The 24,706-nt window shown below is 33.6% G+C and overlaps 2 protein-coding genes across 7 annotated transcripts in view; one reads left to right on the top strand and one right to left on the bottom strand.

The window, feature by feature from the left end:
• DCLK2 (doublecortin like kinase 2) overlaps window positions 1–9,411 on the top strand; it is a 77,179-nt gene extending 67,768 nt beyond the window's left edge. For 2 of the 3 annotated variants that reach the window (XR_009156398.1, XR_009156399.1), the window contains 4 exons: window positions 1,355–1,435; window positions 2,832–2,948; window positions 3,577–3,654; window positions 9,273–9,410. Coding sequence is in view for 1 of the 3 variants with exons in the window: in XM_058193742.1 (XP_058049725.1) it covers window positions 1,355–1,435; window positions 2,832–2,948; window positions 9,273–9,350 (276 nt within the window). In the remaining 2 variants the exon portion in view is untranslated. Of the gene's footprint in view, window positions 1–1,354; window positions 1,436–2,831; window positions 2,949–3,576; window positions 3,655–9,272 lie in introns of all 3 variants that reach the window. The other variant, XM_058193742.1, reaches the window with a different exon arrangement.
• The window catches only part of LRBA (LPS responsive beige-like anchor protein), a 395,942-nt gene continuing 376,892 nt past the window's right edge, over window positions 5,657–24,706 (bottom strand). For 3 of the 4 annotated variants that reach the window (XM_058193740.1, XM_058193737.1, XM_058193739.1), the window contains 5 exons: window positions 20,828–20,929; window positions 19,272–19,468; window positions 15,246–15,397; window positions 12,499–14,697; window positions 5,657–9,468 (listed from right to left, as the gene is read on the bottom strand). In XM_058193740.1, coding sequence (XP_058049723.1) covers window positions 14,607–14,697; window positions 15,246–15,397; window positions 19,272–19,468; window positions 20,828–20,929 — 542 coding nt within the window. In that variant the 3' untranslated portion in view covers window positions 5,657–9,468; window positions 12,499–14,606. Of the gene's footprint in view, window positions 14,698–15,245; window positions 15,398–19,271; window positions 19,469–20,827; window positions 20,930–24,706 lie in introns of all 4 variants that reach the window. The other variant, XM_058193738.1, reaches the window with a different exon arrangement.

Here is a 24,706-nt window from a genome sequence, read left to right as displayed (position 1 = left end):
CTAAAATGAGCTGCTTAGCTGCTCTATGTTTTTAATTAAACACAATAATAAATGTTCATTTCCTATTGAAGACTGCTATCACACCTTCACTGAGACATCTATGATATTTGGTTTATCATATCCAATTCTTTTAAACGGTGCTCATAGGGTTGGTAGCCTTCATATAAACTTACTTGCATTTGTCACTGTCCTTTTGGAACTGTGGTGTCAAGAACTAGAACCACATTTCAAAGTAGAGTCTGTCCATGATAGAATAGAAAAACTCCTTCCTACAATCTGCCGCCCTAACACTTTCCATGATAGCACATGTCTTTTTAGTAGTTGTGGCACATTGGTGGCTCATGTTTAACTGGTAATCAATAAGGGTACCCAAATTCTTTTTATATTGGAGAGAGAAAACCATATTTCCCTAGTCCTTGTACCATGCCTATTATTTTCCCTATCCAGATTCAGAACCTTATATTTTAGTCCACTGCTCAAAACTGTCTAGATGTGTGGACTCTCCTCAACATAACTAGCCATATCTCCATCTTTCTGCCATTGGCAGACTTATTAAGCATCCCCTCAATCCTGTCATCCAAGTCATTGATAAAAAATTTGAAAAATACTGAGTCCAAAAAAGGAGTCCTGTGGTACTTCACTCAATATTTCCACACAAACTGGAGCTAGGCCATTAACAAGCACCCATTCACTGCAGTAATGCATCCTCATATAGTTGTATTGTTACTCCACATTTTATAATTTCATTAAGGATACGTTCTTGATAATTTGTATTGAGAGTTGTGCTGAAGGCCAGGTACATAATGTGCCTGGCTGACTCTCATTATATCAAGCTGATAACTCTTAATAAAATAAGATGAAGTTAGGCTGGCATGGTTTATTTATGGCATATTTTGGCTTCTGTTAACTTGCTTATGCAAATGTTCACAACAATCTTATGCTATTTAATAATCTTTAAAGAATCTTGCCTAGTAGGAATGTAAAGCTGACATCTCTGTAATTTCTTGGATCCTCCTTTTTTCCCTCTTTACAGTGACATTTGCTCTTTCCCTTTAGAGTAGGTTATAGTCTTGCAGTGTATCAGTGATGCCTGTCAGATTCTATTTATGGTCCTAACTACTTGGTGTAGTAATATCTAAGAATTTGCCTGGCATCACATAGTGTTATGTCTTCCTGCAAAACTCTTTGAGTTATCATCCTAGCCTCACATTTCTTTCTTTGTGTGCTACTGTATGTGCTGCTGTGTTAGCCCAAGTCCTTGGCAGCTTATCCAGCTTTGGGGGTTTGCTACTCCTTTGTTTAATACAAAGTGCATTGTGCTGAATCTTTTTTTCATCTTTTTGTTGTTCCTCAGGAATTAATTAGTCTGATGTTACAAGTAAATGTGGAAGAACGATATACAGCTGCTCAGATATTAAACCATCCTTGGGTATCAGTGAGTAAAATATTTTATTATATTACACATTTAAACAAAAATTAAAAAGCTATACTAATATTAAACACTTGAACACTTGAAATAGATTAAGTTGTGCCTCTATAGCCATGATGGTGAACCTATGGCACGTCTTGCTGGAAGTGGCACGCAGAGCCATCGCTCCGGGCATGTCAGCTGTCACCCGTTGCTCTTCTGGGTTCACACGCTCACCGGCCAGCTGGTCTTTGCACGTGTGGGAGCACTGGAAATCGGAAGACCAGGTGACGCATGCCGGAAACTGGAAGCTCAGCTTCATGCAGGGAAACTGCTCTTCCAGTTTTTGGTGCACCTGTGTGTGCAAGCCGAGGAGGTGCTCTTCTGGTTTCCAGAGCTCCCACGCGCATTGTCCCGCTTTGCGAAAAGGTTCGCCAACACTGCTGTATAATATAACCTACAGCCACTCTTTATTTAGCAATTAGCTTGCTTAGCCACCATTTGCAAATATGGTAATAAAAATCATTTTCTGATCGATACATGTATTTAGAGCCAAAGTTGATGCACTCACAATAAAAACTTTCAATGTGAAACTGTTTAAGGTCTGGTCAGTTTCAGGCAGCAGTGTAGCCTGCCAGAGGATTCTAATATACTAATTAAGGTCATAGAGCTGAGCTTGTTAATTTGTAGTTCGCTCTTTTTAGGAACCTACTGTTTTTCAGGAAAAAATCACTTTAGGTTGTTTAAGCAATATGTCTGCCCTGTGAGAGGGCAAAAAGAAAAGAAAAGAAAAGAAAAGAAAAGAAAAGGGTGAGGCACAGGACACTGTAGGAAAGAACTTTATCTGAATAAGATGGCAGCAACTAGTGATCTTCACTTCCTATCTCTCCCCCTCCTCCCTTTCTCTCTCTTTCATGTGTTCACCTAGCAACCATTTCACTTAATAACAAAGTCATTGGAGCAGAATGTGCTTACTTATACTGATCTGGCTATTTTTTTAATGGTTCAACAAACCCCCCTCCCCACATTTAATATCTTTGCTAATTATAGAAGAGGTAAAGAAGGTATAGAATTATAGAAGAGGTATAGATATAGAAGGTATAGAAGGGGTTGGATGGACTTCTTTAAATAAAAGACATTGCTCTTGAAAGAATGAAAAAAATTTAATGGCAAATATAAGCTTTTAGTTCAAAAGAGAGTGGCGAGAAGCTCAGTAAGTGATTAGTAGTATTCTCCTGAATATGACTAGATGAAAAGAAAGAAAAAGAGATTCAGATAAAAGTCTACAAAATGGGTCCCTTTTTATGGTGTGTCTGTTCATTTTATCATGGATTCTTCATCTGGACGTTTGTCTCTATGCTAATTTTTGTGTTGTTCCAATGCTTCTTTGTTGAATAACAGTGTTCTCCTTTTTTTTAAAAAGGATGATGCCTCTCAAGAAAATAATATGCAAGCTGAAGTAACAGGTAAATTAAAGCAGCACTTTAACAACACACTTCCCAAACAGAATAACCAAAATGCAGGAGTGTCTATTATCATGGTAAGCGAGTGCATCATTTCTACCAATTATTTTACTAATTTGATATTTCCAACTCTTTCCAGAAGAGATACAGTTTTGAAGTTATTTTTCATTACAAAGTAATAGTGCATATTTTATGGCTGTGTCGATGTCTCTTTGTGCAATCGATGCATTTTTAAGAAAATTTAAACATTTGACAAAACTGTTCTGTTTAAAAATTGTGCAATTAAGCCAATATAAACAGTGCTTCTCAAATGATTTACCACAATTCAGCCTAATCAGCTGTCCTTTAATTTTTACATTTGCACTGGAAAAAAAATTATCTCATGAAATATATCCTATTGGCAATAAAGTTCTTAAAGATGCTATTTATGTTAGCAGTCAGTTTTTATTTGCACTAAATCATTAAAATGCAGCACCAATAGGTATTTCCAGGACTGCTAGACATACTGACCAAATTTAGGTTGAAGAAAACAAAGTTCTGGGGGATGGAGAAAGAAATTTTAATTTTTCTATCATTTCTTGTTTAATTTTTCCTAACATGTACCAGCTTTAAAATTAATGTTTTATATTAGGATGAAATAGACTAATTTGAGGAGCAAAGAAAAATAATACAGGCTGATTGTTTTGCTTGCATTTTATTTGACAGTTTGACTTGACAGTCTGAGAGACTTCAAAACTCAATGTTTTGTATTTGAGACTTTGGATAATCCTGAAGCAAAACCTGGTATAAAATCCATTATTAGAGTTATTTTAAAATGCTAACTCACAGCTGCTTGCAAATTTGCACATACTTTAAGTTTGTTTCTAGTCATAAATATAATTCAGCTTCTGGCTTCTTTTTGATGTGAAGTTCTGGTTGGTTTTTTGTTTTTGTTTTTTCAAATTTCTAGCCTTCTGGCTTTGCTTCTAGGCAATGAAGCACACTTGTAATTGTAACTTCCATTTATCCTTCCTTATCTTCTCCCTGCTGGTAAAGGCTATTATCCCAAGAACTAAATTATAGTATGTAAAATTGAGTTCTAAGCCAAAGTCCATTAAGCAATTTGAGACTTAGAAGAATCTGAATGCAGATAGTCCTTGACTTATGATAATTAAGCCATTATTAAACTAGTCACCATGTGCCGTTGCCCGATTTTATGACCTTTTTTTGCAGTTAAGGGAATGTCATGGTTGTGTAGTGAATCAATTTTGTCCATTAGGCACTTTTGCTGGAAACTGGAAGTACATGCCGGTTTTCAGCAAAAAATGCTGTAAATTGTAGTCATGTGGTTGAACGAGGCTGCAAATGGTCACAATGCAGGATAATTGCTAAACACCCCAAATGTGATCATGTGACCTGGGGGGGGGAACAACTTTGAATCTGGGCCATAAGTAGCCCTGGGGAGATCTGCCATAACTTTAAACAGTTGCTAAGCGACAAGTGATAAGTTGAGAACTAACTGTAGTTTTAATTGTAGAAAGGAACACATTGTCTCTCAGCTTGAGGGTCACACCAGACATAGCTAAAAGTGGCTGGGAATAGAACCCATTTTTTGGAAGGATTTTGTTCAGGGGAATGCCTTAACAACATCAAAACCCCATAGAATTTTGCCCTAAGCTGACTGATCATGGAAATAAATGGTAATAGACTGTTTTGGCCTTCAGTCCACTCCTTTAAACCCTGAAATTCAGCCATTTTAAAAAAATAAAATATTTGGAGAACTAAAAAACAGTAATTATATCAAGATAAGTTGAATAAAGTTGCAAGTTGAATTATGTTGCTAGGTGTAGGTAAGCCAAATTGCTTCCTCCTATTCTCATATGAAGGATATTTGTGTTCATTTTCCACCATGTAATCAGAAGAAGAGTGTCATGTGTGACTTTTCAGATTTATTTACAAAAATGCTGGCAGATTGTCATGGTATTTTAATTGTCTGCTAAGAATTGTAATTTCTGTGTAAAATATGTGTGTAAAAACAATAAGATATGGTAGAATCCAAGGAATATATCCAAAGGAACTATTTTATCAACCACAGAAAAAAAATTAAATGAAATTTATTTAGTCTAAGAGTACAGCACATACAATATAATAAAAACAAATTATCTCAATTTATCAAGTGAATACAGCTACATTTACAGCCATTCACATGACTGTCTTGAATGAAATTCATTTTTATTTCTGCTCAAAAAATTGTGCTCAAAAACATTGTTTAATAGAAGTAGAAAAAAACACATTTTTAGAATGGCTTGCAATTTTCTTCTTTTGATTCTTATAAAGGTCATATAAGGAAGGTTTCAGTGCTGCTTTTTGAATATTGAAATGATTTATTTACATTTATAAATGTTGCAATGCTATTGGTTCTGCTTCCAGTAAGTCTAGTGTCTGTCCGTTGCTTCCTTCTTTTGCTTCTTCTCCCAATGCCTGCGCTGCTTTCCTCTGAATAGGTCCAAGGCAATGGTATGTACTAATTACAGTGCTTCTTTGCCACAATTAAAAAAAAAAGATTCTTGGTTTGAAAGAAAAGGAGAAGTAACCTTGTAACAATCTTGGACAGAAAAGTTTGTCAAGTGATGCAGTACAATCATGCAACAAGCTTTCATTGCATTGATATATTTGCACCATTCAAGCGTTTCAATATTGCTGCATGTTGTTTTCTATTTTTACAGATTTGAAAGCCCCCCCCAAAAAACAACCTTGGGCTTTTCCTCTCTTTTTTTTTCTTCTTTTTTCTTTCCCCTCCTCTTCCTCCTCCTCCTCCTCCTCCTCCTCCTCCTCCTCCTCAATAGCACAGGTATAGTTCTGAAATTGCTTGAGAGCTTTTGCTTGGCTAATTTATGATAATCACTTTCTATTATCATCATGTACTCATGGATTTGCATTTCTGTAATCATATTCCTAAAGCAGCCAGCAACTGACCACAAACTCAATCTGACTGGTCAAAACAATTGATAGAATATTCACACCTTTTGTCTGCAATCTTCTCAATCATTGGCCACAATCATTATTTTACACAACATCCTTGGTGCCAATTTTAAAGAAAAAAAGAGTAATACCTTTACGTTAGACATTATTTATGAGTTAACTCACAAAATATTTTATTTTTTATATTTTTAAAATCTGTAGATTAGTGAGAAAGTAGTGGGTGCTGCATTGCTTAGCTTAATGTATGTATGTTACCTGAGCAGTGTTTGAATTTTTAATATTTTCTAGATTGTGGTTCTAGAACTGCTCATACAAAAAGTGTATCGTGAAAAAAATATTCTAAATATGTAATTATGACCAGCCAAGTGCTGTTTTCTCCATCTGAAATAAAGCCTAAAATCTTACATCTGCCATGAAAATTATTATTACTAGTGAACCATTATGAAGTAAAATTTCTCCTTCAGTTAATTTTTTGTAAAAGCTTAGTTTAATTTGTTGCCATGTGCTCGTTTCGGTCACATGCTCACTTAATGTAAAGAAAATAAATTCATATTAGGGGTTTATAACTCCAATTATAAAACTAGTTACAGTCTATTCTTAGATTTTTATTTTTCAAAAAATATCAAACACAGTTGAGAAACAATTGAGAAACAAAAATCAGAGTAATAACATGAATGTTATATTATTTGAAGGACCTATAATGGGGTTAAATTTTATGATAGAAAAATTGTATCTTATCTTTCACTTCCACATAATAAAGTAGGGAGAGAAATATATTTTTCTATCTATTCATTTTTGTGTCTTCCAAAAAGCATTCATTACTTCCATATTGGATACTACCTATTATCTTCTTTAGCATCACTTGCACATTCAACATTTCCCCATTTGCAACAAAGATTTTATTAAACAACACAAATTCATAATTTTTACCATTAATTTATATCTTATAAATTGTGTGGTCCATTTTTTCCAACAAAAACAATTTATATTGGACTTTGGTATATTGGCTTCATACTCTATATGGCATTATTATGGCTTATGTAAAATTTCCAATAAACCATTCAAATTCTTAGCCAACATCATGGGACCATTTTCATAACAAGTGTGTGCATATTACATTCCCAACTAACAACTCTCAATATTACTATCATAGTTCTTCCATCAGTGTCTATCTGAGCCCTGGTGGTGTAGTGGTTAGAATGCAGTATTGCAGGCTAATTCTGCCCACAGCCTGGAGTTTGATCCTGACCAGCTCAAGGTTAACTTAGCCTTCAATAAAATAAGGATTGTTGAGAGTAATATGCTGAGATTGCAAACCGTTCAGAGATGCTGTAAAGCACTATGGAGCAATGTATAAGTCTAAGTGCTATTGCTATCATTTGTCTGCTAAAATACAGAGCCATTCTGTAAGTATTCCATTTATTCTCATCCATGCTTCATTCCATCATATCCCACATTCAGCAGCCAAACCTCAACAATACTTGCTTAAAATATTCCATAATCCAAATCTATTCACTTCTATTGTACAGTTGCCTGAAATCAACCATATGTACAATGTACTTTCCTTCTTACATCTATACATTGATAATGATTTTCTGAAGGACAAAATATCTGGTCTACACATATTGTGACTGGCAGAAAGAGGCACTGCATTCTCCCATTGACACATCACATTTAACCCTTTCACTCAGAATTTCCACCAAAATCTTAAGAAGCCAGTACCTTGTAGCTTTTCCATTCGCTCGTGTTACTGTCCTTGGTGCTTGTTCACTTATAAGCATTTCATTACCAACTATGTGGCTTCACACTAACCACATTCTTCAAACCATATGGCATATGTATGTTAAAAGATTCATACCTTTTCCCGAACAGACAAATATCCATATTTTAACATTTATACAACCACACTGTCCACACCTGCAACCTTAACTTTTTCTATTTGTTTATATAATAACTTCCGTTTCTTGGGAAAAAATGAACTATTTATAGCATACTTCCGAAGGCTTTCTGTTTAATCCTTTTCACTCGTTTCCAAAGTAATTTTTTCTTTCTTTTGAAATTGTTCTGGTTTTTATGTTATTGTTACTCTAATCATAATCTTTTATTTCTTTCTGTATATACACATTATATAACACAATCATTATATGACAGTGAAATTTCATTTTTTCAGCAATTGTTCTCTTATATGCATTTGCTTTTCATCCTTTTGCATGTCATTTTTCCACTAAGTAACTTTTTTCATGTTCCCATTGCCTTACTGTACACCTTTCAGTGGTAGTCCTAATTCTTGCACTATTGAAAGTAATATCCATGTCCTCTGTCAATTCTCGATTCATTATGTGGAAATTCACATAGCTTTTGCCCATGAAAGTAGCAAATAATGGTCTGTCCCACATCCTGAATTTCTTATCTGGGGTATATCCTTCATTAATTCTCAGTCTTTCCTCATAATCACATTAATCATGCTTTTAAATTTATATTTATTCCTCTGCCACATGGATAGACATACAAGTGAATTATGTTTTTGATACGAACAGACTATTTAATAAGCATGTACTACAAGTCTCAATTCTCATTCATTCTTGGATATCCAAATAGCCAAGTCACTTTTTATTTTACATCCATCTGCCTGTTCATGTCACCAAAGAGGATTTGTTTTAGTTCCACAAATGCATAACTCTTTTTTTCATTTATTCATTGTATGGATAAATTTTCCATTTAACAGTTTTATATTCTAAGTGACAATGTTCTAAATACCTGTCTCTTTAAATTCACCTTGACATACGGTGACTATATGGCCAAATCCATGCCTTTTTGGGAGATTCATTCATATCATATCATATCATATCATATCATATCATATCATTCATTCATTCATTCAATTTCTGAAGCTACCCAACTCAATCACTTGACTCTAGGTGGCTTACAAGTCTAAAATTATGAAACAAAGTATTTTTTTAAAAAAACTTAATTTAAAAAACAGCCACAAAGTAAATAAGTAGAAACAGTAGGCATGATAGTTAGCCAAGTAACAGGACCCTTCACACATTCCAAGCCCCTGCCCCGATACATAGCCAAATTTTTAAAGCTTTGTGAAAAGCCAACAGGGTTTGGGCCATTCTAATCTTTGAGAAGAGAATATTCCATAAGAAAGAGCCTGCAGCAGAAAAAAACCTGTCTTCTAGTTTCCGCTAGTCATCATTCTTTGACTGATGGGATCTGCAGCATGCCCAATCTGGGCATGCAATTCTTCTTAATGCTGTGCATGTGAGAAACCACTTTCCAAACAATCCACAACCTCACACCTTTGAAAAAGATCTTAGAAGTTACTTTTCCTTTTCTTCAGACTTTGCATGTATCATTTTTAAAAATACTATTACATGTACATATAACACTTGTCAGTGATGTGATTTACCTTTTTCTAAAAATTTACATTTTAGAACACAGCTCTAGATAAAGAAAATCAGATATTTTGCAACAAGCGCTGTCAAATCCCAGGTCAAGCTGATGTGAAGTAAATCACCAAGATAAATCCTGCTCCTCAGCCTTCTACAACTGATCACAAGTTGACTTCTCCTGCTGCTTCTCGGCTACTCAGACTCTCTTCCTACCTTGAATCAGCATGTCATGAGCCTGCTGGATTAATTTAAAGAGAAGTTCTAATGAAAGCTAGGTCAGCTACTGTTCTCTTAAACTTGCTACTTTATTTTTTTCATGTCTAAAAGGGATGCAGGTTGTATGTACAGTAGATTTTAGCACTCTACCTATGACATTTGGGAATTCTTATGCTTTTAAATGAATTTGTGTTCAGTATAATTTCAATCATACAAATGAATTTATCTTCTCATCCTTGGATATACAAACTTTAAATAGGTATAACTATTAAGGAGCCTCGCCCAACAAAGTCTAGATTTTCTAAAAAAAATGCTAGACAAAAAAAAGTAGCGGAACTTATTTCTTTAATTTAAAAATGCAGGTCTACAATGGTCCTGGAGAGAAGCAAGATTATTCCCAGTGGCAATTTGTACAATATTGAAAGTCAAGTTGTAGAGGTTTGAATAATGGTGTGAATCGATAGCACACTTATTTTTGACATTAAACTTTTTGATTAAGAACCATCAAGTTGGTGTTGAATCTAAGTGATCACATAGATAAGAAACATAAATTTAAATCTTGTGGAATTTAATATAGAATAACTCAGTCATTGACAATCATTTTGCAACCAACCCCATTTATGAATGAATGTGCTTTGAAGATTGCAATTAGTAAAAATTTCTCTGCACAGGTTGTTTCCTGCTTCTCTTTTCCTGTCATGAATGACCAGTTTTTTTTTCTTGGAACAGAAAGCTTGCTGCATGGTGCATTATCTAAAAAGGAGCAGTATATTTATAGCAAGCTAGTGTAATAAATGAACTACTAGTCACCAACACAGAATGCTGCCAGCATTTTATTTTTTTAATTAGCCCACTCTTAAAGAAAGTCATCAAATGTTTGGGGAACTATAATGCTAAATGTGCAGTGAAGGGTAGATGGAGTTGTATATTAATGCTTGTTTCAATATTGTATGTTCTCTGCTTGTTTTCTTTTTTCTTTCTAACAATTTTAAATCATTTTCTATTAGCTCTTTACATTAGAACTAAGAACTGCAATAAACATTTTTCTTCAAAGAGTAAGTAGTAATTTTTTTTGAGAACTTATAAAGCAAATCCAGGATATGTAATTATCTTGATTTCCTTCTATTCTGAGTACACATTATGTTCTCAAATTTGATAACATAATTTTATTTAATAGGATCAAGCTGATTTTTTTCTTTTTACGTTTAAGGTGTATAGTATTATGATAGAAAACATTCTACTGAGTATAGTTATACAATTGTTGTGTCATTCAGTTATTTCCAGATATTATTTTGTTTTATACTTGATTGTCTTCACCTTAACATCTGCTTCTATGTTTAAATCAGAATGACTGCCAAGAGATTTTATTTATTTGAGGTATGATAGCATACTTGGTATAGTATTAATTTTGCTGTGGTCAATTTTAGTGCGAATTAAAGATATTAATCTCTTCCCTAATGTAACTTAATGTATTAAAATTGGCCTGCAAAATTATCAGAAAGTAGCACACATTAACCAAGTTTAACGCGAAAATAATTGTTAAGCATAATTTTAAAAATCTGGACTTTGTGCAGTATTTCAGGTGTTCTGCTTGCTTCTATAAATAGTATGCATACTCTTTTAAAATGTTCTATAAAGATTTATGCAGAGCTACACAAAAGTTATTAAAAGAAAAAAAATCAATTCAAGCAATATATATTTCAAATATTTCATGTCCAAATATTTAAATGTTACATTTTAAAAGAAACATTTTTTGCATTTCCATGAGTCTCATATGAAGTTTCCCTCTTAGCTTCCAAGTTTGAAGTATTAATCATATAATGATTTTTTCCTTTATTAAATACATATTTTTAAGAGATGTATAAGTATCCTGTTTTGCTGATGCTATATTTCAGCAAGTATAATGGATCTTAAATTACTTTCCCAAATTATGCTTTCTGAAATTTCCATGTTATCCCCTTCCTTTTCTCCTCCTTCTCCATTCTTATTTTACCCAGTTAGATTATTTATTCAGATCAATATTGTTTCTGCCTATAAATACTGGCTCTTGTTCTTATCTGTAATAAAGAAAAAAGAACTACCTCTTTTATATTCTTGATTTCAACAGCCCCTATGAAATCAGTATTATTCAACATCATTGATTTCATACTGTGGGAAATAGGGGACAATGTCAGTGTTGGATTGTGGCAATGTTCCCACTAACCCTGTGTACTACCTTTGTCAAATTCAACTTCAGTCTTCAGCCTAATCAATTCAGACTGCAATCCTGAAACTTCAGACTTAAGTACTCAGTTTTCAGTCAACATAAACAAAATCAGGAACATATTGTGCCTGTGCTTCAGGAGCTTAGTTTTGAATAGTCTGAGATTAATCAGTCAACTGTACACAATGTAACCTATATGAATGGCACTATATTAGCATAATTTAATGCCTATAATTTCTTTAGAAAAAAGGTAAAAGATTAAATGATCTGAAGAGAAAACAGAATAATGCCTATGATTTCTAGCTTTTAATTTATTTCTAGCATCATGCTCGATGTTTAATATGTAATGAGGAAATTTAGTTTTAATTTAGTTTTTTTCCCCTCCGTCTTAGGAGTTCCAATTGTTTAAAATTTGGTGGTCCATATCCAGTATACTTTGAAGCCAATGTTCAAATAGTTAAAACCCTTTCCCCATTCTACTAGGACTATAAACATTTATATTCTAATTGCTTTACATTAAAAAGATTTTTAAAAAAACTTTCATCAGTTCACTGGCCATGTGGCCAACTATTAAAGATGATGGAATGTTCCTGGTGAAAAACCATCCAGCATCTCATGCATTGGCCATTCTTTTCTGGTATAACTAAAATGAAAAAAAAACACGTTACTGGGTTTGTAGTCTTTCTCTGTGAATATATTTTGGCATCCAAAAGATTGCAGTGGCACAAGAAATTGCCAAATAAAACTCTCCCGCCTCAAATCAAAAGCACATCCCGTTCAAGAAACAAACAAAAGCAAAGCAAGCACATGTCTGTTCTAAGCACAAGGAAAACCAAAGAACAGACATACCACATCAAGCCCTTCATGAAACACATATAGCATACGTCACTCCTTAGGGAAGGTCTTTCATTAGCAGCTGTAGCTAGACAGTTGACTGGACTTTTAGTAGAAGGCATAGAAGAATAGGAGCTTGAATCTTCTTCCTGTCCTATCAAATCTAAACAGTGCCTTGGTTTCACACAGAGCACAAAAAGAAATGAAGAACAATGTAAAGTTCGACATGTGAATGCAGTTATTAAAATGTCAGTTTGACTTCAAAATGAGAAGGAAGGAGAAGATTAGGAGCAAGAGTTACTTTTTGTTCTTGATTTTGGTGATTAATCTTTAGACATTTCGTATATCAGTGGAAGATAGTGCTTTTTAAAATAATATTATAACATTGTAGTACAACTGCTCAGGGTTTTTAAACTGTCATGTCTCTCAATATAAGCACAGACAGTTTTCTGGTTTGGTCAATTATTATCTGAGTATATTCAAAAAACCTTTGTTGGCTTGGGAGAGGAAAGTATGACTATCTTTGCAAAGTTCAAGGCCACACCCATCATCCATTACACATATAGGAGCTAAATTTGTAGATGGTGTTAGGTCTGTGCTAACAGAAGTGTAGCAATAAATATACATTTGGCATTTGCTGTGTTCTCTGAAAATGTTTGGTACATGTAGCAGTAACTATAACCAAAATTTCCTATTTAAAAGGCAAAATTTACAATATTTTGTTTTCAGAGTTCTGCATTGTTTCTTATTAGCAGTTATGTTCCTGTTGTAATAAATGAAACATTAAAATACAAATGCCTTTTTTATTTAATATCTTGCTTCAAACCGAGTTTTCCCCTTTCTGATGCTCATATAAAGAAGGACTATTTGAATATTAGGGAAAAAACATACAAATTGCTTCAAATAATTAGCTGAAGAAATTATATATCGACAAAGACAGAGAAATGTAAATTTCAAATTTTAAACCACAACTTATCAAGAAATAATTTTTGCAGTACATACTAAAAACAATACTTTTCACATATATAATCACAGAATTTTGCACAGCAATCATATATTAAGTAGAATTTATGCAACACCAAAATAACATTGTTCATAATAAATTTTATTTAGTTTCCCAAGAGCTTGAAGAGAGATTGTAGCATGATTGAATCAGATTTGATGGGAACATGTCTTGATTTTAAGATCAATATAAGGCTTGTGCAATACAGTTCTCTAGTTGTGTTGTAGGCACACACTAGCTTTTTCCATTTTAGGTGCTGAAGGAAAATAGCAGATCTTCAGCACAAGTGTTTTGTTTTGTTTTTTGATCCACACATGGTTTCAAAAAGTACAGAAGATAATAGAATACTTCCAAAATCCTCAAAATAGATCTTAATTTTGAAGAACAGTGGGCCTGCTGAAAGGATAGGAAAAATATGCTTGATGTATAAATTCTGCTTATGATTATTTCTCTCTTAACCATACAACAAAATAACAAATTAATAATTTAAAAGGTATTACTAATCACCTAGATCTAGAATCACGCTTGATCAATTACACAGATGTAAAAACAAAATTACATAATTTAAATATTCTTGATTTTCAGAAAATTCAGTGCTTCAAGTCTGCTATCACTGTAAAAGTACAAGACAAAAGGGAAGGGAGGGATAAGCACAGTTTAAAATGTCAGTATTATACCTGCTGGTATTATAACCAACTTCCTTTGTTATAACAATTTCCATTGTTAAAATCAAATATTCCATAAGATTATAAAGATTTACATGAGAAACATGTTTCATAATATAGCTAATACAAGAATTATAGCCACCCTATTACAGTCCCCCCTCCCCCGGTATAATGATCAAAATAGATTTACTATGACTAAAAAATATAGATTTTCTTTATAAGCTACAGAACCCCAACAATCATCTTATGTTTTTCCCCAACCCAAAAAGTCAAGCAAAGTCTACAAAAATAGCAATTAACTTCAAAAAATAGCATCTCCCAGCAAATTTAAGTTACATTCAGATATATTAACTATTTATAAGATCTAGAATATGACAAGATACTAAAGAGAGATGTGTATGTTTCAAGGCTCCATATGAGAAGAGCTGCACGGCCACATCACTTTAATTCATATTTCAGTATCTGGTTTGGTATTCATGATGCCACCTGTTGAAATCATTGTAGAAAACCACTATGCTGCCAGAAGCCATGCCTGTCATTATACACCTGTGAAGGAAAAATATGCAGAAAAAGGACCACAAGATCATTTTGCTGACGTAGCCCTTAAATAGACATAGCTTTATGAACATTAAGTTAAACCACAGATAAAGTTGTGTTGGAAAACTCAATAGTTTTAAGACCTAATGTTTCTTCTCATTCCACTAGTAACATATTTTTTACTGAAAAAAAAGGTGTAAACTAGTTTGAGACTAGTTTAAATGTCTCATGGAAATGTTCAATAGCAAATCCAGTTGAGAAGCAAAGAATGGGATTTAATACAGCATAGAATCCTGTTATTCTGAAATCTTTCCATCCCCCTCTCCCCCAATTTTGGCTATTTTGAAGTAGGAATTTGTTCACTTTCAAAAGAGCCAGTGGATGGGAATCATTATAAAATTAATGTGTTGTTTTTAATCATTGATTTGTGCATGCTAACTGAAAAAAGCTTTATATGAAGTGTATGATTTTCAGAAAATTCAGTGCTTCAAATTCTGCTATCAGTATAAAAATGCAAAACAAAAAGCGGAGGAAATTAACATCCACATCACTCTCACCTTTGGTCATATGAAAGAGTCATGGATCGGATTCCAGCATCACAACCAGGATAGGCAAAAAGCTGCTTGAGATCATACACTTGCCATACCATAACAACTCCATTGTCTCCTCCTGTGAGGAGATACTGCCCATCACGGCTCAGCTGGATAGCCTAGAACAAGGAAAACAACTTGAAATAATGAAACAATTTTCACATTAAGATTTTATTCCTCAATTGCTATTACTTAATTACCATGTCATAAGACCAGCTTACTTTTTACAAAGGTGGGATCTATAGAAAAGAGAGGTTAAATAAACACATATTTTAATCATTATTTTTGAATGTAAAACATCAGTATAGTGTTTACTTGGATTCCAGGGTATTCATTCTTTAATAAACCATAATGATAGGTTGCAAGCATATTTGCTACAAAATGCATAACCCCCATCTTCTGGAATTCTACTGTATTTATGATACAGGTTACCCTAAAAAGAAGGAATATGTTCTTTTTATGGACTGATGCTGGGTACTATTGCTAATGATCTTTTAAACAATAGGTCTGTATATAAGTATGGTTGTTTGAAGACAGAGAGAATGGCAATAGCTCATGTTTTACTTCATCTAAGACCAAGATTGTGTCATGATTTCTATTTTTTGCATACAAGAATTTAGAAAGTCACGAAACCTTCCTATCACAAATCAAAGCATGGTTTGAAAACCAGTCCACACGGCTGTATTCTTTTATTGATTTTCCACTTTTAGAAGGCATGCAGCACGACTGTTTTAAGCCTGGGATGGGGTCTTACCAGCCTCATATCCATGCAAATGCAATGAGACCATCATCAAGACAGCATAAGAAGTAGGCATAGTTCTGCCATATAGAACATTTTGCCATTATAATATTTCTAATCCATCTGCTCTTTTATGAATTTATTAATAATTGAATTAACTTCTAAAATGTGCGTATATCCAAATTTCATGTCACAGTTGTTACCATATTACAAGACTAAAATATGTGCTAAGAATTTTACAGACCAACACCCACACCCACAGACACACATATTTGCTACACTGGAATGCCTAGCAATAAGCGGAAGAATATTGAGTACGTTGCTTGTCTATAAATGACTGCAGATGGAAAAAATGGCAAACCTAATACATTGTTTTTTAAAAATGCAAGACTGATACTAGCTAACAAAGTAAGTATAATTATTTGAAAGATCATTTGTTATAACTAAAATCAATACCTTTCTTTTTGTTGTTTCACAAATGGCTGTCCTAAGGATATTTTTTAAATTGCAGTGAAGACTATGACAAATAATTATTTGCTACAGTTGCATAAAATTAAGCTGATGAAAATCTATTAACCCTATGGTTATGGTTCATTTGAGTGTTATACTGGAGGCTTTTTATTTATGCTATATTAAAAGGTAAATTAAAGCCATTAATCTTTAACATCTATCAGTGAACTCGGGGTATTTCTGGAATAAAAATAATGGGATTTGGACTTTACAAATAGATGTGGAATTTCACTGGCCTATCTAATTGTGAATGGAAAAAATGTACTTAAGCTTCAAAGGCAGGTATCAGAATTTCACTTTTATATAGCATGGTCTTTAGCAAATTAAAAACATTTAGCAAATTAAAAACATTTAGCAAATTAAAAAATGGTATTTGTCGAATTGGAAAGCAGAAGGTTATGTGTAAGACTAATTTGTTTTAGTATAAAGAGTATTAAGAATTTTACTATTTCAGATACAAGGGGCTTCAAAACATTGAATTGTTTCTAGTTCACACTTCACTGAAAAGTCTCAAAACTCAGATTTTTGAAAGACCATTATTTAGAAAAAAAACCCAGACCTGTCAGCCTGACAATATTGGTATAAAGCAGCAGGAGACTGTAAGGTACTTGACTTTTCCAAACAGACTCAGGAAAGAAAAATAAATTGGTTCCGTTGGGTGAAATAGCATGTTGGCCTTGTTTAGGGTAGAATAACTTTAGTTCTTTGGACTGCCTGCCAACTTAGATTTAAGTTACTCATTAAGATATCTAAACACTGTAAAGCAGATCTGCTGTGATATTCTGTTAGCCAAAGTTCTACTGAGAAATGCAATATTTAAAACAAAAACAGGTGGAAAGCTTTGATTATGCTCTGAGTATATCCAGCCTAAAGTTTTTTTGGTAGCATTTCTTGTACTTATGTACAAGATAGTTAGGAGATTAAATACAACAACTGAAAATTTCAGCTTTTTCAGCATTCTGCAAACCAAGCTTTCATGGATATAAGAAAGTATTCTGAAATATTTCAACAAGAAATAATTTTTTTACTCCATATACAACATTTTATAACTACAAATTGTGAAGCTGCTAGACTCTAGTGCCTTGGACAAAGACATTTTGAACACAGTTGTTCTAATCTTTCAGTTATCACTTCACTTACAAAATGATAAAATATAGAAGCTCTGGGGAAAATACCATGAATTGTTTGATACTAAAACTCATCTGGGACTGTTCAGAAAAAATAATAGCATGGGATTGGCCTGAATAGAGAAGAATTTTCATTGCATAAAGAAATGGCCTTGCAAGTGACAACACTGTGGAAATTGTTTTACCAAGCAAAAGATTGCAGGATAGTTTATAGATTTACTGACCTAGCTGACAACATTATCACAACAGAAAGTAGCTATCAGCATTTTTACTGTAGGAAACATAAAACAAAATCACTAAGATGAAGAATTAGGATAAGATACACATGTCTGTAACAGTCCAACTCTCCTTTTTTTATCTTCCCCAATTTGAGCAGGTACAGTGGCAAAATACAGCAAATGTGTTATCTCAACTGAGCAACAATGACTTCTAACAATCAACTAAAAATGGGACTGTGAGGCAAAGGGTCCACACAAATCACCTCAAAATAAGGGTTCTTGTAGATTTATTCCTAGGAAACTAAGTAACATTGAATATTAAAGATGGATCTTCCTCCATTGTTGAAGGCACAAGATGTTCAATATTTCCCACACTCGGGGTATTCAGACTGTCACCATTTTTCTTTTCTGCATGAATCCTCCAAGGGTTTCTCATGTTCCACCCAAGTTGCAATAGTGGCACCTTAGTCTGATCTCCACCCAAGAAGCTCAACAAATAATAATTCTAATGTGGATTTGTTCCATGGTGAACAAAAAGAGCACAATGGGTTATTTTTTCCAATTCCTGAGTACATCTGGAGCCCCAGTTGGTATTAAGCACTTGTCTAAGTGCAATTAGGTCATTCAGGAACCAGAAATGTTTCTCATTTGATGGTCTGCCCGCACAACTATCCTGTTCACTTTCTCTCTTGTTGCTGTTAAATTTTGACTACTCTTGTTAAAAACCAGACTAAATAATATCTTACCATGGAGAGAATAAGATTTGTGTATGCATCCCATATCCAGTATTTTGTGAAACCAGAAGGTTACATAAGATAAATCCATTCTCTTGACAAGCATCAAACAAATAATAAAAAATGTTCTTCTGAAATGTGGTTATAGTTTATGTGTCGACACTAGGCTCTTCCATAGTGATGGGCACTGTGTATATAATTTTTGGACTAAGTATGTCTCCCTGAACTTTGGGTGCAATACAGTGTAACTCTAAAAATTGCTATGAAATTGGAATTTCTAAAAAACATAGTACCTTGTTGAATATACAAAATACAATAATATCATTCATTCAATTTTAATTAAATTGATTTTTTTTGCCTGTAGAAATTTTTGGGAGAGCAGCCCCAATATGCTATTCAAGCCAATATGGCCCACAGTCTAATACAATAGGTGTGTACACATATTATGCAAGAAAATATTACATCATTGCTATTTTGAATTATGTACATGCTAAAAATTAACCCCCAACTAGTGTCTGTTATTACTGATTAAGATGCTACAGCTATTTCATATGTGACATTAAATAATTTATAAACAATACGCATATTGAATACAGTATAGCAAAGTGAGATATATTTTAAAGGACCTAGAATTTAAAAATAAGATTTCAATATAACATACTCACCCTAATATTATCATCTGTTTCCATAGTGGAGTGGAGTTTTCCATTCACACTGAATACACAGAAATGACCATTGTCATAATATATAACACAGTGACCCTCTCTTGATGCTTGGATAAGTTTTGCTTTCACACAGTTTTCAGGAGCTTCTAATGTCCTCAGTAGATCCCCATTCATAGAATGTATGAGACAAGGTCCTTCTGAAGAGGGAGGTTAAAAAAGTATAGCCATTAAATATTCAGCATTAACTCTGATTAAATATACTACGTTGATTTGACTTTACTAAAACAAAAATAACTGATTTTAATGTTCAGTTCTAAATCATATCTAATAGTTGTTAATAGATACTGGGTAGATGTACAGATTACAAACAGATGTTGTAGTATAACAGTTCTGTGAATCGATTATGAATTGCCTTATTATTAGAGTTTCTGGGAAGTACAGATTTATGTGGAGGGTAACAGGTTGCTCCTTCTATGATTGTACCAATTCTTTGATTTTGTTTGACCAAACTTTTTTGCTCCTATTTCTGTCCTTAAAAGCCATAAGGACCACATAATATTTGTATGAAGCAAATGTGTGTGTCTGTTTATTTGCAACTATTTATGCGATCAAATGAAACTGGATGGCTAATAAAATTTAAGAAATATACTATAAATATAATATACAAAATATATTTTCCAGCCAACACGAAGAAGTTCCTGAAAATGCTATGAATCAATAGCTTGGGCTCAAACTTTCCCAGTCCCCAAGCTTGGGAAAACAACCGTGTCTTCAAAGTTTCTGAAAGGTGAGCAGAGTTAGGGCCAGCTGTATGTACCTTAGGCAGTAAAATTTTCCAGAAGGAAGGCAGAGCTATGGAAAAGACTGTGGACTTGGGTCCCTCTAGGTGACAATCTCTTACTGATGGAATTGGACTGTGCCCTTTCTGCCCAACTAAATGGGACAAATAAAAACTATTGGCACACAACACAAAGCTATGCAAAGGCCCACCTGGCCACAATTGCCACTTGTTTTCTGAACAAGACAAGAGTCTTGAGTACTGGAACACATCCAAATTGCACACATTTCTCTATGCAGTAGTGCAACCCCACCAGAACTGATGAAAATGATCAGAGAAGACAGATTAAAGTCTCTCGAAACTATAAACCTTGAGAACTCTATCACCAACTCAGCCATGGAGTCCAGCAGCTCTGGCAGGGAGGTTACTACGCAACATCAGTTTCTTTGGCACAAAAGCAACAATCTCATCCCTGGAGACAAACTTAGCAAACAGGGTCTTCACATCCAGTCACCAATGGGGCAGCATTTTGTACACCACAAGAGTCCTGTATGACTAGCTCCACAGCAACATCCTTGCTCCTAGGTCTTGGCTGATACCAGACCTCAAGCTCAGAGGACAACCCTACCTTCAGCATCCATCCAAGATCTGTCCTTTTATCCATGATGAAATCACAGATATAGGAAGCTGATACTCTAAAAGTATAAGTATCTTTATGATAATATTATTATAAGAAATACATATTTCCAAGAAAAGCGTTTAAAAAAATAAAATGTACCTTTAGAACCACTTATCACTACACCAAGTTCAGCACAAATTGCTGCACAGGTAATCTCATAATCATGTCCAGTCAAGACTGCCCGAGGAGCAGCAGTTTCACCTGTAAGGAGATCCATTAAAAAAAGGTTTCTTAGTAACCTATAATTAATGTATTTGAGAACTTTTAGAATTAAGCAAATGTATAATTCAATCCCAAATAACAAAAAGGAAATATTTGAACTGGAATTATTCTGTGCATTTGATTCTGAGTAGATACCATGTAAAATATATATTTTATGGCGCATTCAAAATCTGAAAAAAGTAATCTCACAAGTGCACAAGTCTGGTTTTTCACCAAAGCAACCCTTCCCCATGGCAAACTATAGATGGAGAAATATACAAAGAACTTTTTTCAGCACCAGAAAGCAAACAACAGTGCAAGGAGTTCCATTAGTATATTAAAACAACTATCCATGCAAGATGTTGGTCAGCTGAGTGGGGCTCTAGTCGAGTGGTCAAGCTCAGAATTTTATTTATTAAATTAACATCCTAAAGCACAGAAGCTGCACTGAAGATTCAACCCTACATTGTATTTTGGAAATACAATTAGGTACTGTTTATGGGATTTTATGGATAAATTGTATCCACTGATGTATTCTCATCAGCTTTTCTTTTAATTTGCACAAATCTACATCTGTTCAAAGGCTTTAAAACTGAATCACTTCTATAGAAACTTTTGAATAAAGATGCCAGTTAATTTTGCTGGTTTTATTTTAATATTCTATTGCTTCAGTGATAGCACTGATATTTACTGTATTTGCATATGTGTTTAATTTTAGTTTCTAGTAACTTTATCTAGTAATTTTACAATAAACATTTGATTTGCAGTTTAACACACCACTTGATTTGTATTTCCCAAATGTGCAATACCTAATATGCAAACTGAAATGCAATTTTCTTTCTGCATTTATATTAAATTGTGAGTTACAGTTCTTCATTTAGTCAATAGTAACTAAACTACAATTTCTGGAAAACTGGATATAACATATATATGCATTTTTCTATGTAGAGTCGGCTTTGAATATAATAACACTACCTTCATGAATATAGGACTTTCAGATAGAACTTGAACAGATGCAACTACATAGCAGTATATAAAATACATAGTAATATATATGTTACTATACATTTGAATTAGCAACTTCCTTGTGACAGCAGTCTTTCATACACAGATATGATCTGACAGGTATTCAGTTTAATAATTTGTCTTTTAAAATATGTAATGGAGGTAGGTTCACATGACTACTAAAATGAATTATGTACGATTTTTAATGAATGAAATGCTTGTTGGTTACATGGATTTGAAGGAGATATATTTAAATGCTTATGTTATTTTTTTCATTGAAGGGTCTTCCTTCTATTTATAAAACATGAGTCTTTAGAAAAGTCAGCCTGCTTCCTTTGATAATAGTGTTAGGTATTTAAGAGTCTTCCGTGCTTCTGATTTTTCCAAATAATGGGCTCAATTCAGAAGTTGGTGGCATAATAGAAGAGATTTCTTACTGCTTCATAAGATTGTCATGGTTTTCACCAAAGCAAAGGGAAAGTTTTACTTTGTAGCTGTTTCAAGGGACCTCATTTCAAACTTCTTTAAACTTTTCAAAGTGGCTTTATAACTTCTTTGAAATCCTTGGCTATTGACTTCAAAGAAGTGAGGCTTTGTCCCCTAAACAGGTTTATGATTACTTTAAGGACGGCTTAAATTTATGTTAATTTAATCATTCTGAAAATCTACAGGAAGATTAACAAATGAAATTAAACATTTTTGTTTGTATATAAAATATAACTGCTTCACATACCCACTTTGTAGAACACAATATTTAAAATTACTTCAAACTTGTTCAGCACGGCTCTTAAAACGTATATTTGGTATTTAAATCCAAAAAGGTCTAACTAATAAATATACAAAACTATATTTTGGCTCAAGAGTTATCAGACACAAAGCAAATGGTTTGTCCTGAAGAGTTTATTTTTTTCTTTCGAATGAAAGCATGTTTTAAAGAATGGAATTCAAATTTCAAAATGTAACAGGAACACTGCATGATTCATGCAATTCAATTCTTTTCAGTTCTAAAAATATTCACAAGAGAGTGTAATTTTCATTGTTATGAAGAAATTACTATTTTTATTTCTTTCTCCCAGGCCTGATTATGTAATGAAAAATTGGGGGGGGGGGAAATCTGCATTTCTTTGAGATGTAACTGAGTGAACTTACAGTAGTGACTTACATACTGTATATTGCAACATTTACTTCAACAAATTCCAATAGGAATTGCCTTCCATTCTATCTTTGTTTTACAAAGTAATCAATTCTTTTCAAAAACAACCTTTCCTAAATGAATAAAATTAGGTTTAGAATTTATAGTTAAATAATTATCTGCCATGGTACAAGCTCCCTGGAATATCATTCCTCTGGAGGTTTCATTGGCCTCAACACCACCACCCCGCCCATTCTCTCACCCCCAGCCCTTGTGCATACATAAACTTTTGAAGATTTGGCTTTGCTTTGCCTGGGGACCAGGTGTAGGATGGAATCTGTCTTGTGGCTATGTTGACTGTTACTGACACGTTGATGTTCTTTTTCCAGGCTGCTGTATATTTTATTATTTTTATATATTGTTTTTATCTTTTAAAAATATTGTTAGCCCTCCACAATCCTATATTGAGTTGGACATCTGTATAAATGTACTAAATAAAAAATAAATTATGCAAGCAGTAAAGAAAAGTTATTAAGTACTTAAGTCTGAACACAATTCTTCAATCAGGAACAAACTATACATGGTGAAATTGTTGCAGGCAAGCACACAACAACATCTCAGATTGTTACCAGGAACTTACAGTATTATATCACTGTAATTCTATCCTTTTATTCTAACCCAGTCATTTCATAAAATTTCATTCTAGGCTGAATGAACAGATTAATATAAATAACTATAATATAAAAAGTCAATACCGTATATATGGTACACATTATACATATTTAGTATATGAATATCACTTTGTAAAAATAAAAATATACCATTGGTTATAAATCATTAAACAACTGGAACATAAAAATCCGAATTACATCATGGAGCATTAAAGCATTTTGGTCATTCTATAGAATTTGTTATATTTCATTTCAGTTATAGCTGAGCTTAAGCACAGAAGTACTGAAAAACTGTTCTGCATCTAATCTGAAACACAATTACTATTCTAGTACTCTATAAAGCTAATACTCAGTACACATATGGGAGAAGAGGGAGGAATAATTAGCACCTATTGCGGGAGATGACCACAGAGTATGAACTGAGATTCTCACTTAAGTGTGGAACATCTAGTAGGCAAACAAGAATCACAGGTACAATCAAGACAGGGTGTGGAGCATGGTGTAAGCATGGTGTTTCAAATTCTTCACAGCCCCTTTACCAATATCATTGGAAGAAGCATCTGCATTTTCTTCTGTGTGACTGTAAAAATCAGAGGGATGTATATATGTTGACTCTTAAGTATTTTTATTTGTTTTTGTGCTTGATCCTGTTGGGACATCGATGGGCACTGGAGAAGGCAGTCTGGATCAGATGAACACAAGGAAGGATTGAATGAAGACGTTGGCAGCATTCTGAGATGCAGCTTTCACTGGTTCTCCTATAAGATGCATCGAGGGATGTTTTCTCAGTTTGATATTTTCACAGCCCCTTGATAGTTCCAGCTGGTTTCTGAAACCAATCTTTTTTCTTAACCTACCAGAACTAAATTTGATTTCATTGTATTCTGTTTCCAGGAAACAACTGTGCTGAAGACAAACAGATCGGTGAACAGGCATATGGAATCCCACGCCCTTTTACGTAATTTCTGT

The sequence above is a fragment of the Ahaetulla prasina genome, chromosome 8 (assembly GCF_028640845.1).
Source record: "Ahaetulla prasina isolate Xishuangbanna chromosome 8, ASM2864084v1, whole genome shotgun sequence".
Taxonomy (NCBI): domain Eukaryota; kingdom Metazoa; phylum Chordata; class Lepidosauria; order Squamata; family Colubridae; genus Ahaetulla; species Ahaetulla prasina.
This window is presented reverse-complemented; position numbering and strand designations above follow the sequence as displayed.